Genomic DNA, 13771 nt, shown 5'->3' on the forward strand with positions numbered 1-13771 from the left:
TTATACAGGTAACCCTTAACCCTTTCGACCCTAAAGTTGCCTGTGGGCAACTTTTTGTGTTTTGAGACTCACTGTCAGCGTTGTTTTTGTTCATAAAACTGTAACGGTATCGAAAGCTACAAGTATTTTCTTCAAGTTGAATGAAAAATCAGCTAATTTGGTTGTCAATTAGCAAAAATTTTTCATTAATACACACGTGCCTCAAGAAAAAAATATTTGCGAATTTAAAATGAGGTGACTTTTTTCAAAAATTACAACTAAAATGTTGAAAGTTTTTATTAATTAACTCACGAGATTCGTCGTGAATTACGAAAATTGTCGTGAATCGTGCGAAAGCGTGAGGCATAAACGTTGTTCATGTGTGAGCGTGCGCGAGTATGACTTTTCATTTCGTGACCGTGAATACCTTCCCACATGGCGTGCGTGAGTACAAATATTTCTTCGTGGATTTGTTTGAGCGTTGTTGAAATTCCACTCACGCCCGTATATATTTACTGTAAAATAACAAAAAACTTAAAAACATCAAATAAAACGTAATACGTCTATCATTACAAAACAAACTATTTTGTAGTCAAAATTGCCCAATGTTGCCCACAGGCAACATTCTCTACCGTCTAAACGAATAGGCGTGGTGACACGAAATTTTGGCTAGACGCTTTTTAAATGACTTCAACATGATTAAAAGTAAAAAAAATTAGCGACACCTATAAAAATTCGGAGTCGAAATGGTTAAACGGCTCACAAACGTGAAACCATTTTAGAACAGTCTGACGTAATCTCCAGATTTGGCCCACTATGACATCTCTCTGTATTCAAATTTATAAAACAAAGTACATTGTTGTGTCACAATAGTCTTTCAGCACACTTTCTTCTGTTTCAGTATACTAATAAATTTCTTTGAGTGTATTCTATTTGCAGCAAAGTGTATAACACCAAGAATGTTTATCACCTGTATTTATGTAAGATACAGGTAATAAAACTGCATTATCGACTTCAAAAGACTCATTAAGTCATTAATTAATAAAAACATTTTCAATGACTTTATTTATTTTAAAAAGTTAATTGCATCAGTTAATTTTTAATTGATTATGTTTTGAATTTCAATTCACTTTTTAATTGGAAATATTTTGGTGATGCTGTGTAACGGATTAGTGACCAATATAGTCAAACTTTTCATAGTGAAATAACATATCAGCAAGATATTATCACTAAAAGTCGTCGTTATAAGATACAATCTCAATGCCGTCAGAAGAAGGTCATATTGTTAACAGGTAGAGGTCAAACAATATTGGAAATAATCCGCCCTAGAGAATTAAATTTTTGGTCTATCGTTGGATATGAGACTACGAATACGATCTTCTTGTCGTTCCATCATTCACCTGATACACGCATACGTGACATGTCACGTTGCCAAAGTTTACGAATGTCATTATCACTTGCAAAAAGTTCTTCACAGTGCTGGTAGCTTTTGCTGGAAAGTTATGCCTCTCCATGGGTATTTGACTAACCTGAATGAAACGAACGAGTACTTCGGAAATTCCTCTGAGCAACTTGAATGTGACGGGAAGTTGCAGTTGAGCGAAGTTGTGCCTGTATGCCTCTTAGAGGTCAGGAAATCGTCAGTTCGGTCCTTAGAGAGAATTATGGAAATATGAACTGTAGGTTTCCTTGTTTTAAGAAGATCAGCATTGTCAGTCATCTGTAGCTATACATATTTGCTGTCGAGGCATACCTGTTCCGCGTGCAGAATGTTGAGTAACATTGTTCTGGAATGCCAAAATAATTTTAGTATTTCGTGGAGGACATTCAATTTAGTTATGTCCAAATGAACTTTTAGCAAAAAAAATTGCTCCTATTATGAAATGTTTTAGAATTATTATTAGCGAAAATTTCTTAATGATCGTTATCGACTGAACGTCATTTCTCTTAGTGGTTCATACCATACTTTACATTGATATCTTTATCTACCCCCAAAACTAAATGTATTAAAAATTACAAGGAGTGGTAATAATTTTATTAACAATATAATTTAAGTACTATTATACAAACATGTTTTGTTCTTATTTAAAAAAAATGGCAAAAAATTCGTATATACATTACCGTATGAAAAATATTACATAATAATACATAAATGGCAAATTAATTGATACGTTTTGTGTTTCAATGGAAATAGTAAAAAAATATATATCTACAACCTTAATGGAATGTTTGTGGAATATATGTAGAATAATAACTAAATGCAACATGCATTTTTGTTAACAATCTTTGGTTGAAGTCATATCAAATCGTTAGAGCCTATATCTATAAAATATATAGAGCTAAACTTAAATATAATTTAAATAGCAGCTGTATACATATCAGACTTAATATCTAGGTAGGAAATGTTTGTGAAATATTAAAATACTTTCGCATAGAGTTGGAAATTATACACCGGGAGTAGTTGCACCATTGGCAGCATTAGCAACACCACCATTTGCGTGACCATGCGAAAAAGCCGATAGATTACTACTTCTAACGCTGGTATAGCGGATGGGCTCTACACCAAAGTCATCACGTTTTAAACGTCGTCTAATGCAAACCACTATCAAACCGATAATAAGACCCAGAACTACCACTACGGAGGCTGTGATCACAGTAAGGATGACATAGCGTTTACGGCGGAAACGTGGTGGATCCTCATCGATAATCTGGTATTTCACTGGTATTTTCATAGAACATACTTCCGATGCATTTAGATTGGATAATTTAGCACCAGCAAAAATATATGGCATATCACAACGTGTCTGTTCTCCTTCACGGCGATGATGGGATCCAGTATATTCTAGAGTTTGCAAGAGATCACAAGTACACATCCATGTATTGCCAGCTATTTCAAATGTTTTCAATTTCGGCCATGGTCCAGGATATGTGACGTTAGTATTGTTCAATACTAACGAAAGGTCCATGTCTAGAGTTAATGAAGATATATGGCCGTGAGAAATGTCCAACTGAAAAGTAAATCAGAGAAACCAAAGAACATACATAGGTTATAGTTTAAACCAAAGATGCAAAATCCTTCAAATAAGTATTAGTCTAAATTTGACGCGTTTTAAAGGTTCGTTATATCAGTTATTTTATGATTTCTTTAAATCAGCTTCATTAAGGAAAATTTGCTTTAGTTCAAAGACATACGACTTCAACGGAGGGATGCAAATTTCCCTGTCCTAAATTTAATGAAACTTGTTTTAATTAGAATTTCATTATTTTAAAGTAATTTGTCCTTAATATTGTGTAAATTACGTTTCCTAAAATTTAGGTTGCATAATCTTCCAAATACGGTCAATATTTTTTAAGTGCACGCGCAGAGAAAGTATATGATCACCTCCCTCCTAGAGCAAAATTTTATTTTTGGATGGGGACCAGGGAACATTTTTGCCGCAAAAATTTTGTTTTCTCGCCAAACACAAAATCGTAGTTATGCCAAAGATTTCATGTCCTTGAAATACGAATTCGAATTTTGCTTAGTATTGAAGACGCAATACGCTCGATATACTATTTAATGAAGTCGTTTTGTCTTTATAGTAATGTGATTCGACTTAAAAGTGGGTATTTTTACATGATACCATGTTCAAGGGGTTTCTATGCTTGAAGGACCGTGGTGAATTTCTGAACATCGTGTTATGCTACTAGATGTTGCAATTCGAAATTACATTCGTACAGCTTGAAGTCAATTTTTGGCCAACACTAAGCAATAGTCAAGGCAAGACAAGGTGGTCATAGCGACTAAAATTGAATGGATTCTGAAATTTCTATATCTTTTTGTCATCTGGGGGCTAACCACGGCATTCGATATCGAATTCATAATCGTATCGAAAAAATTGTCGATACGATTAAATGTTTGGATCACTGCATTCGATCGAAATTTGCTGCAATTTCTCTAGCATTGCCAACAGCAAAAAACGAAGCAGATCAAAATGAAATGACAAAATTAAGTTAGCGGCACAAAATTCATGTTTTTGAAAATTTCAAAGTAAAAAATAAATTGTATTGCATTATATCTTATGGACCCATATCTCTTTTTACATTCCTCCGAATTTCTTCCTAATTGGAGGATGAGATGAATATAAAATAATTCGGCGACAAATAAGGAATAAAAGTGCGCATTGTTATTGGTGTAAGTACATGGGTTTGAAATGGTGTGCACTGTTAGAAAATTTCCTTTTGCAGGCTCAATGGACGATTTCGGCTGACGAAGGAGGCGTTCAAATGGAAAATAATTTTTGTTGACATGTCAACGTCAATTCTATCGCTTTACAATTGTCTGCCGTCTTAAAACTTTTTGCCAGTGGAAGCCTACATCATTCACTATTCTTACAAGGTGGTCCAGAAGCGTTATGTTATTGGCTGATCACAATCTCTTGGATATCGATCAAGCATGTGCACTTTATATATGGTTCTTTACCAAGCTAGGATGCTCGCTCCCGAACTCGACTATGACCAATTTTTGTTTAACTTTTATTGGAGTTCCATTAGTCCTAAATATTCAAAATATGTTCATTATATGTAAATTTACTACTAATTAGCAACAATTCGAACTAAAACTAATATGTTTACTATTCCTATATGGCGAAAACAATGTAAAAAACAAGTGAAAAATGTTTTACGATTGCAATTTACCAATCGAAAAAATTGTCGATATCGACTCCCGTGATCCCAAAAATTTAGATTTCGATCAAAATTCTCGATATCGAATGTCGTGATTAATATAAAATTCATTTATGTTCTTTTGAATTGGTAAAACTACGCGTATTCGACATCGTTAAGTTTAAATTAGTTTACTTACATAAGTCAGATTTTTGCAATGCATTAAACTATTCAAATCAAATTTCTCCAAGTTAGGATTGTGGGAGCAATCCAAATATGTTAATTGTTCCAATTGAGAAAATGTATGATTTTTAATGCTTCTCAAGGTAGACATTCCACTGATATTGAGATGAGTCAATGCTCGTAGGCCCAAAAAACTTTTCTCCTCAAAATTGATGAAAATATTTCCAGCGAGATTTAATGATTGTAAACTTTTTCCGAGCAAATGGAAATTATCAGGCAAAACTGCAAACTTATTTCCTGCCAAATTTAAGGATCGCAAAGACACCAGTTTTTCCAATAATACCGAAGGTATTGTCTTGATTCCAGTATTTGAAAGATCCAAATCCTAAGAGTTTAAATTTATTTAAGGATAGTAAAGAAAAAAAAGTCACAAACCTGTAGGTTGACTAACGATGTCAAGGCAGCAGTTGTGGGATTATCCAACTCTCTGAAATTGTTATGAGCCACATTGAGTTTTGTCAAATTTGGAGTATGTTGAAATAAGTGCCGGTCCAGGGATTGTAACTTATTGTGGCTTAAATCCAATTCGATTAATGCTATAGACTCATAAGGTCTTCTGAAAACGTTGGGTATTAATTCTTCTGGAGTTATAGAATTGTAGGCCAGATCTAAGGCTACAATATTGGGGACATCCATGAATGTGGGCGATTGCAAGTATTTTATGCCACAATGACGACAGGCGAAACTTAAAGTGGCATTAGTGGCTGGTAACTGTTGGAGTATTTCAATGGTATTCCCAGAAAAACTAGCCACTACGATTGTATCTGAGGGGAAGAAAATCAAATTTCTTAACTAAGTCCTTATAAATATTTTCATAAAACATTATGTACCTCTCTGACTTCTACCAAATTCTTCTGGCCATCTTGCAAGAATGTGTTTGAATCCTTTCACCGAACAATTCAGTGTCTGATGGGATGTTTGTTTTCTTGTCGGATTGACAGATGTTCTTAGACACTCACAGGTTTTACATATATTTTCAACATTCTCATATGGTATGTCTTCGTGCTGGGCATCCCCAATCGGTATCCAAAAAATTCCGATTGTGAATATTATTAGCTGTAAATAAAAAATTAAAAAAAAAAAAACAAATATATTTCTCACACGCTGTTCAAATAAATTTATTATTGGCTTAAAAAATCAAAAATGTTTCAATAGAAGAACGTAATCGAATGGGTTCAATGGTAAAAACTAGACGTGCGTATATGTAATAGGTATTTTTAATATGGCCTGAAATCCTTGAGGATTTTGGAGTTTTTTAATACAAATTTTGGGAATAGTTTATCTAGTAATTATCATAATTCACAATTTCATCCCCCAAAAAACTGTAGTTTTTTATGAATGTCCATTGACTAGAGACATACGGTAGAAAAATGTTCTCGAAATTTCGTATTTTTCGTTTATTCTTAAAGAAGTTTATACAAATGCATTTCAGTGCTCACCAATATGGGAAATATTTATAGTTTACATATATTGAAGCCTCTACTTTAAAATAACATGGAGAAATAAATCAAAATTAAGTAGTGAAAGGCAGCTCTGTCCTAATTCAGCAGTAGGGTCTTTCTTTCTATTTTAATTTTCTATCATCGTTTTGATATTTCATTTAGAAATTTATCAAATACAACTGTTATAGAGATGTTGCAGAGACCCCTGGTGGTTCATTTTTGCAATGACAAGGCTGTATCTTGTAACAAGATTATCTTGGCGGCATTTCAAGTTGCCAACAATAGGCAACGGTATTTTCATTACTTGGCAATTCAACTTTGTGTAGAGTTTCACATTTTAAGAAACTCACCACACCCACTGCCTGCTTATCTGCGTGACTATGAGGAACGTCAGAAATAAAGAAATTCTATAAATAACAAGGTGGTGAAAAGGAAATCATCAACCCCTTCGTTACTGTTGATGGCAAATAATTGCATGTGCGTAATTCAATGTATGGGAGTCATAACTTTGTGCCCACTGCTAAGAAATAAAGTAGAGTAATTGGCAACGGCGGCGTTACCTGGGGATGTAGCTCAGTGGTAGAGCGCTCGCTTCGCATGTGAGAAGTCCCGGGTTCAAACCCCGGCATCTCCACAAGAAGTTAAGTGCGAACTTCTTTCGGAATCTACTTTTTCTAGTTTTATTAGTATTAAGTGGGCCGACTGATCGGCCAGATAAATATTGAACCCAAGACGGTAATTTTTTGTCACAATGATAAATGACACATAATTTCTGTGGACTTATGACAAAACCCCCTAAGTCGAGATAGGACAATTTCTCAAAAATTGTATGTTGTGTGTAATTTTTGATGGCGCATTTTTCTGTATTTACAGATTTTCAATATCTGCCCTAAATCGGAAGATATAGAATAGTGAAAACAACATAAGTCTCGAACTTTTTAAGTTTAATTTTGACAAAACAACATATCTCATCATATGTTGTAAAATAAAATCGAAATACTTGTATGATACTTTTGACAAAACAACACAAGTCCACATAAGGTTTGTGTAATTGACCAATTTTTTTTACAAAACAACATACAACTCGCGGTAACGTGAACTAATTAAAACCAAGAGAGTTCACGTTAGCGAAAGTGTTCACGTCTTCTAGCGTGATAGTCTTTTATTTTTGTTATTAGTAATATTAAAAACTTAATTCAATTTCATGAAAAATTAAAACAAAGAGGTCGGAAAAATATCAGTGGGTATGTACACCCTCAAAAAAAATCGCTTCTTTAACATATGTTCCAAACATATTTTGCAGGAAGCACATATATTATTGGATACTGCCGAAACATTAACATGTTTGTTTTATGTGAACATATTATATGTTTGGAAGCATTTTGAGCCCAAAAATATTATATGCTTGGAAGAATTTTTCCCAAAGACGATTGTGCTCATTGCCCAACATACTCGTAATTTTCAATTCCACGAAATATTTTAGTTCTTGGCACCTTTTTCTGTAATACAAATAATGTTGAAGAAATTATTCACTTTTATAAAGTTTTTAAATTTTACCTTTCGCCTGTACGGAGAATCGAACCGAGGACCATACAGTTTGTAAGCCAACACACTAACCACTGGACTACGTAGCTGTTATAGTCACCACACGGATGAAAAAGACTGTTTTTCATATGTTTGGCTATAAACATGATATGTTTGGAACACAAATTTTTAAACACAATATTTTTGAGTGCAAGCATATAATGTTCATAAACTAGCATAACATGTTTGGGACATATATGTTAATATGTTAGAACATATTATGTTTGGGACATAAAATGTTTGTAAATATAATATGCTTGGATGCAAACATATATTAATTTAGAAATAGCCTATAAACATATATGTGTTTAGTAGCTCGGAGCGCATTTAACAGGGAGCGATATTGAATTAAGTTGGTGGTTGTTGCTTGTTATTACAAAATTAACATTTTATTTTTCCTTGGGCAATTGATCAGCTACTTCTTTGATCCTTACAAACTGTGTGGTCCGCTGTTCGAATCCCCGTCCGGCAAAAGGTAAAATTAAAATAAAAAAATCATAAAATTGAATAATTTCTTCTACAATGTTTGTATTACAGAAAAAGGTGCTAAGAACTAAAAAATCTCGTGGAAGTGAGAAAGATGTGGGGGAATATACAATTAGGCAGAAACAAAATTTTGAGCATTCAGGTCGAAAACCTATGTTGTTAGCACCTATATTACCTGTTTATTTTCATAATTCATTATGATTGTAAATATATAAATAAATAAATAAAATTTTGAGCACAATATTGTTTCGGAGAATTTTTTTAAGCATATAATATTTTTGGGTGCAAAATGCTTCCAAACATATTATATGTTCACAAAATAACATATTGTTTTTTGGAAGACAACATTATTGAATTTGGATGCAAAAATACAAAATGTTTGGAACTTAGACTACCCAAACATATATTGTTTAGACCAATATGCTTTCAAACATATTATATATTGGAAGAGATCAAACATATAAATGTTTGGGCAATACCCAAAAATGTATATGCTTGAAGCAAAATATGTTTGGGAGTATATGTTACAGAAGCGATTTTTTATGAGGGTGCAGTAGATAATTATCGTTATAAGTTACATTTATATAGCATAGTTTGCAGCGCCCACGAGCCCATGCAAACATAACATTATTTAACAGAAACATACATTTGTTTGCCACGTGGAGCAGTGGTTAGCATGTCTGCCTTGCATGCAAAGGGTCGTGGGTTCAATGCCTGCTCCGACCGAACACTTTTTTTTTTTAATTTACACATTTATATTCATACTGTTACGAATTTGATAATTATAGTTTAGGTTTGTTTAAATTAGTTTCCGTTAATTTAAATTTCAAATTGTAACGATAAAATTTCGTTATAACTTGTTGGAATCATCTATTCATTTTCTAGCACTTTCCTGAATTTCTTTTAAGTTCTTTTGTTTGCTTATTTTCATGTAAGTTCTCGCTCTCTTTGATAGCAGCCCCTTTGTTTTGTTGTTTTGCATTCTCATTTCATCTCATTGTGTATTGTCATTGTTTTTGTTCTTGTAAAGGGTGATTTGTTAAGAGCTTGATAACTTTTTTTTTAAAAAAACGCATAAAATTTGCAAAATCTCATCGGTTCTTTATTTGAAACGTTAGATTGGTCCGTGACATTTACTTTTTGAAGATAATTTCATTTAAATGTTGACCGCGGCTGCGTCTTAGGTGGTCCATTCGGAAAGTCCAATTTTGGGCAACTTTTTCGAGCATTTCGGCCGGAATAGCCCGAATTTCTTCGGAAATGTTGTCTTCCAAAGCTGGAATAGTTGCTGGCTTATTTCTGTAGACTTTAGACTTGACGTAGCCCCACAAAAAATAGTCTAAAGGCGTCAAATCGCATGATCTTGGTGGCCAACTTACCGGTCCATTTCTTGAGATGAATTGTTCTCCGAAGTTTTCCCTCAAAATGGCCATAGAATCGCGAGCTGTGTGGCATGTAGCACCATCTTGTTGAAACCACATGTCAACCAAGTTCAGTTCTTCCATTTTTGGCAACAAAAAGTTTGTTAGCATCGAACGATAGCGATCGCCATTCACCGTAACGTTGCGTCCAACAGCATCTTTGAAAAAATACGGTCCAATGATTCCACCAGCGTACAAACCACACCAAACAGTGCATTTTTCGGGATGCATGGGCAGTTCTTGAACGGCTTCTGGTTGCTCTTCACTCCAAATGCGGCAATTTTGCTTATTTACGTAGCCATTCAACCAGAAATGAGCCTCATCGCTGAACAAAATTTGTCGATAAAAAAGCGGATTTTCTGCCAACTTTTCTAGGGCCCATTCACTGAAAATTCGACGTTGTGGCAGATCGTTCGGCTTCAGTTCTTGCACGAGCTGTATTTTATACGGTTTTACACCAAGATCTTTGCGTAAAATCTTCCATGTGGTCGAATAACACAAACCCAATTGCTGCGACATTTCATTCATCGACATTTCACGGTCTTCAGCAACACTCTCAGAAACAGACGCAATATTCTCTTCTGTACGCACTGTACGCATTCGTGTGGTTGGTTTAATGTCCAATAAAGTAAACTGAGTGCGAAACTTGGTCACAATCGCATTAATTGTTTGCTCACTTGGTCGATTATGTAGACCATAAATCGGACGTAAAGCGCGAAACACATTTCGAACCGAACACTGATTTTGGTAATAAAATTCAATGATTTGCAAGCGTTGCTCGTTAGTAAGTCTATTCATGATGAAATGTCAAAGCATACTGAGTATCTTTCTCTTTGACACCATGTCTGAAATCCCACGTGATCTGTCAAATACTAATGCATGAAAATCCTAACCTCAAAAGAATCACCCTTTAGTAATGCGAGCGCATATCTATGTGAGTGTGTATGTGTTTGGCAGCCACCAGATGAATGACTTAATGGTCGTAGATCCTTCTATCATTGTCTAAGAATGTTCTGGCGTTGCCAGAATATTGTAGTGCTACCAGAATGTTCTCGAATTGCCACCCCGTCATATATAAAAGTGCTCGCATGCTGCTAACGAGTCAGTCTTAATTAAAGCGTCAAACGAATAACTTCAGTGTGAACGAATTGTAAAGTGTGAAGTCATAGTAAATAAATTGTAGATTGTCGTTATTTAAAAGAACTGTGTTTTAGTTGTCGGGTAATTAAAAACGCCTAAATATAAAAACGTAACAATTGGTGTCGGAAGTGAAATAACGAAAAAAATCTACAATGAAGTTTAATGAGCTTCGAGTGGAAGACTTAAAAAAGGAATTGAGCAAACTGGAGCTGCCGACAACAGGCAATAAGGCCCAGCTTCAAAAGCGTCTACTGGAAGAGGTTGAACGGCGTAATATGGACATTGCGACGCATGAGTTTGATTATAAGGAAGACATTGATGAATCAATACTCGTCAATACAAGCAGTGTAGAAACTCCGTCTGTGGCTTCGAGTGTTGTAGATTACACATCAATGCTCAGTGTTTTGAGTAAAATGATGGAGGAAAACTCTAGAAAAATCATGGATGAGAATTCTAGAAAAATAGAAGCAAATTCTAGAAAAATGGAAGAAAATTCTAGAAAATTGGAAGAAAAATTCGACGAAAATTCTAGAATGGTCAACGAAAAATTACAACAAATTTCTGAAGGCATGGAGAAACGTGTGGACCATATAGAAAATCAAATTGTGGAATTGGATAAGAAAGTTCTTTCCGTGGATGAGAAAATTATGGTTCATGATGAGAAGTTTCTGCACATCGAGAAAAAAATGTCAGAGCTGGAAATTAAGGGTGGTCCAGTGCGCGTCATCGAGGGCTCAAAAATCAAAACTCCTGTTTTCGATGGCTCAACGTCATTTGATGTCTTCAAATTCCAATTCGAAATGGTTGCTTCTAGAAATTTGTGGAATGACGATGATAAAGCAATTGAACTTCTATTGGCATTAAAGGGCAATGCTGCTGATGTGATACAAAGCATTCCCGCTGCTTCTAGAAATAACTATAATGAAGTAATAGCGGCGCTTCAACGCAAGTATGGTGGAGAGCACAAGCAAGACATCTTTAGAATGGAATTAAGAGGTAGAGTCCAGAAATCAAACGAGACCCTACAAGACTTCGCAACAGAAGTTGAGCGGCTAGTGCTTTTGGCATACCCTGGAGAGAATCATCCTCTTATAGATCGTATCAAGATTGAGACTTTTGTGAATGGCATTCGAGACCCTGAGATAAAATGTGCAACATATGCCGCACAAAAAGCTACATTCACAGAAACAGTAACATTTGCACTTGTACAAGAGACTGCGAGATTGCTGGCACGGCCTCAAATTCACAAAGTACGCAGAGTAGAGACCGAGTGTGAAGAATCGAAATCGGTCATTGAATTGGTAAAAGAGGCTCTAAAGCAGATAATGCAAGAAATTAAGCAGCAAGCAAATAAATCTAGAATGAAATGCTATAACTGTGATAAGGCTGGACATCTTTCCCGGGAATGTAAAGCGTGGCGTAAAACGTCGGGGTCAATCTCGCCATCTCCATTAAACAATAATCAGAAGAAGGCGACCACAAAGCCAAGCGACTCAAATTCAAATTTTGCGGATAATAGAAAAGGTGGCAAACAAGTTATTGATCAAGCCTTGACACGACGGCATTGCAATGTAGAAAACAGACGCTACTCGAAGGCTGAACCAAAGGAGACAGTTGTAAATGTCAGGCAGTTACACATCGAATCTGGCACAGACTGGTCAACAGAGCAACGTAAAGATCCCATTCTGAGAAAAATTATTTCGGCAAAACAAGAGAACAAGAAGCCCAGTAAGAAAGACATCGCAGCCGAAAGTCCACTTATGAAATCATACTGGGCTCAATGGGATAGTTTAGTTCTAGTCAATGGATCCCTGCAACGTAAATGGGAAAGCGAAGATGGCAAGAGCAGCCGAAATTTGATCATCGTTCCAGATTCCAAAATAAGAGATGTTTTGGCGGAGTTCCATAATGGTCCCAGTGGAGGTCATCTGGGAATAACCAAAACCGCCGAGAAAGTGAAGCAACGATTCTACTGGGTTGGATGCCAGAAATCAATTGCTGAATGGGTAGCCAATTGCGAGAAGTGCATGAAGGCGAAAGGTCCAACAAGGAAAAGTCGAGGTCCTATGCAAGAATATAGACCAGGAGCCCCGTTTGAAAGAATAGCAATGGACGTGGCAGGCCCTTTCCCAGTAAGTGATTCTGGAAACCGTTATGTCCTTGTGGTCATGGATTACTTCAGCAAATGGCCGGAGGTGTATGCAATTCCGAACCAAGAGGCAAAAACGATTGTGGATGTGGTCAACAAAAACTGGATATGTCGCTACGGTGTGCCGTCCGAGATTCACTCAGACCAGGGAAGAAATTTTGAATCGGCCATATTCAAAGAGATGTGTGAATCCCTTGGTATCAAGAAAACGAGGACTACGCCATTACATCCACAATCCGATGGCATGGTAGAAAGGTTTAATCGCACCCTGGAGGAACATCTTCGAAAAGTGGTGGACAACGGCCAGTGGGACTGGGACGAGCATATACCAAAGTTTTTGCTGTCCTATAGATCTGCCATTCATGATTCCACCTCTCGAACACCGGCCAATGTTCTATTCGGAACTGTGTTAAAGTTGCCTGGAGATCTGATATTCGGCGCTAAACCTTATGAGCTCGCCATGGAAGAAAACAGAAACGACATCCCAAACACTTTCGGAGAAGTTCACGAATCAGTGCGCAACAAAATAAAAATGGTCAGCAACAGAATGAAGGCGAGATACGATCGTGCTGTAAATACTGAGGGCTTCCAAGAAGAAGAATTGGTTCTGCTATTTAACCCGCAACGAAAGAAAGGACTGTGTCCCAAACTGCAAACACAGTGGGAAGGCCCATACAAAGTCA

At 35.9% G+C, this 13771-nt stretch overlaps 1 protein-coding gene and 1 non-coding gene across 2 annotated transcripts in view; one reads left to right on the forward strand and one right to left on the reverse strand.

Moving 5' to 3' along the window:
* Positions 1 to 1992: 1992 nt before the first annotated feature.
* LOC142221731 (uncharacterized) overlaps positions 1993 to 13771 on the reverse strand; it is a 41274-nt gene continuing 29495 nt past the window's right edge. The window contains exons 3-6 of the mRNA XM_075291515.1: positions 5697 to 5922; positions 5242 to 5630; positions 4823 to 5191; positions 1993 to 2987 (exon numbers count right to left, since the gene is read on the reverse strand). Of these exons, the coding sequence (XP_075147630.1) occupies positions 2424 to 2987; positions 4823 to 5191; positions 5242 to 5630; positions 5697 to 5922 (1548 nt within the window). The 3' untranslated portion in view covers positions 1993 to 2423. The remainder of the gene's footprint in view (positions 2988 to 4822; positions 5192 to 5241; positions 5631 to 5696; positions 5923 to 13771) is intronic.
* TRNAA-CGC (transfer RNA alanine (anticodon CGC)) lies at positions 6871 to 6942 on the forward strand. Its single transcript has one exon. It is a non-coding gene; the product is annotated as a tRNA-Ala (tRNA).

The sequence above is a fragment of the Haematobia irritans genome, chromosome 1 (assembly GCF_050003625.1).
Source record: "Haematobia irritans isolate KBUSLIRL chromosome 1, ASM5000362v1, whole genome shotgun sequence".
In the NCBI taxonomy this organism is placed as follows: Eukaryota; Metazoa; Arthropoda; class Insecta; order Diptera; family Muscidae; genus Haematobia; species Haematobia irritans.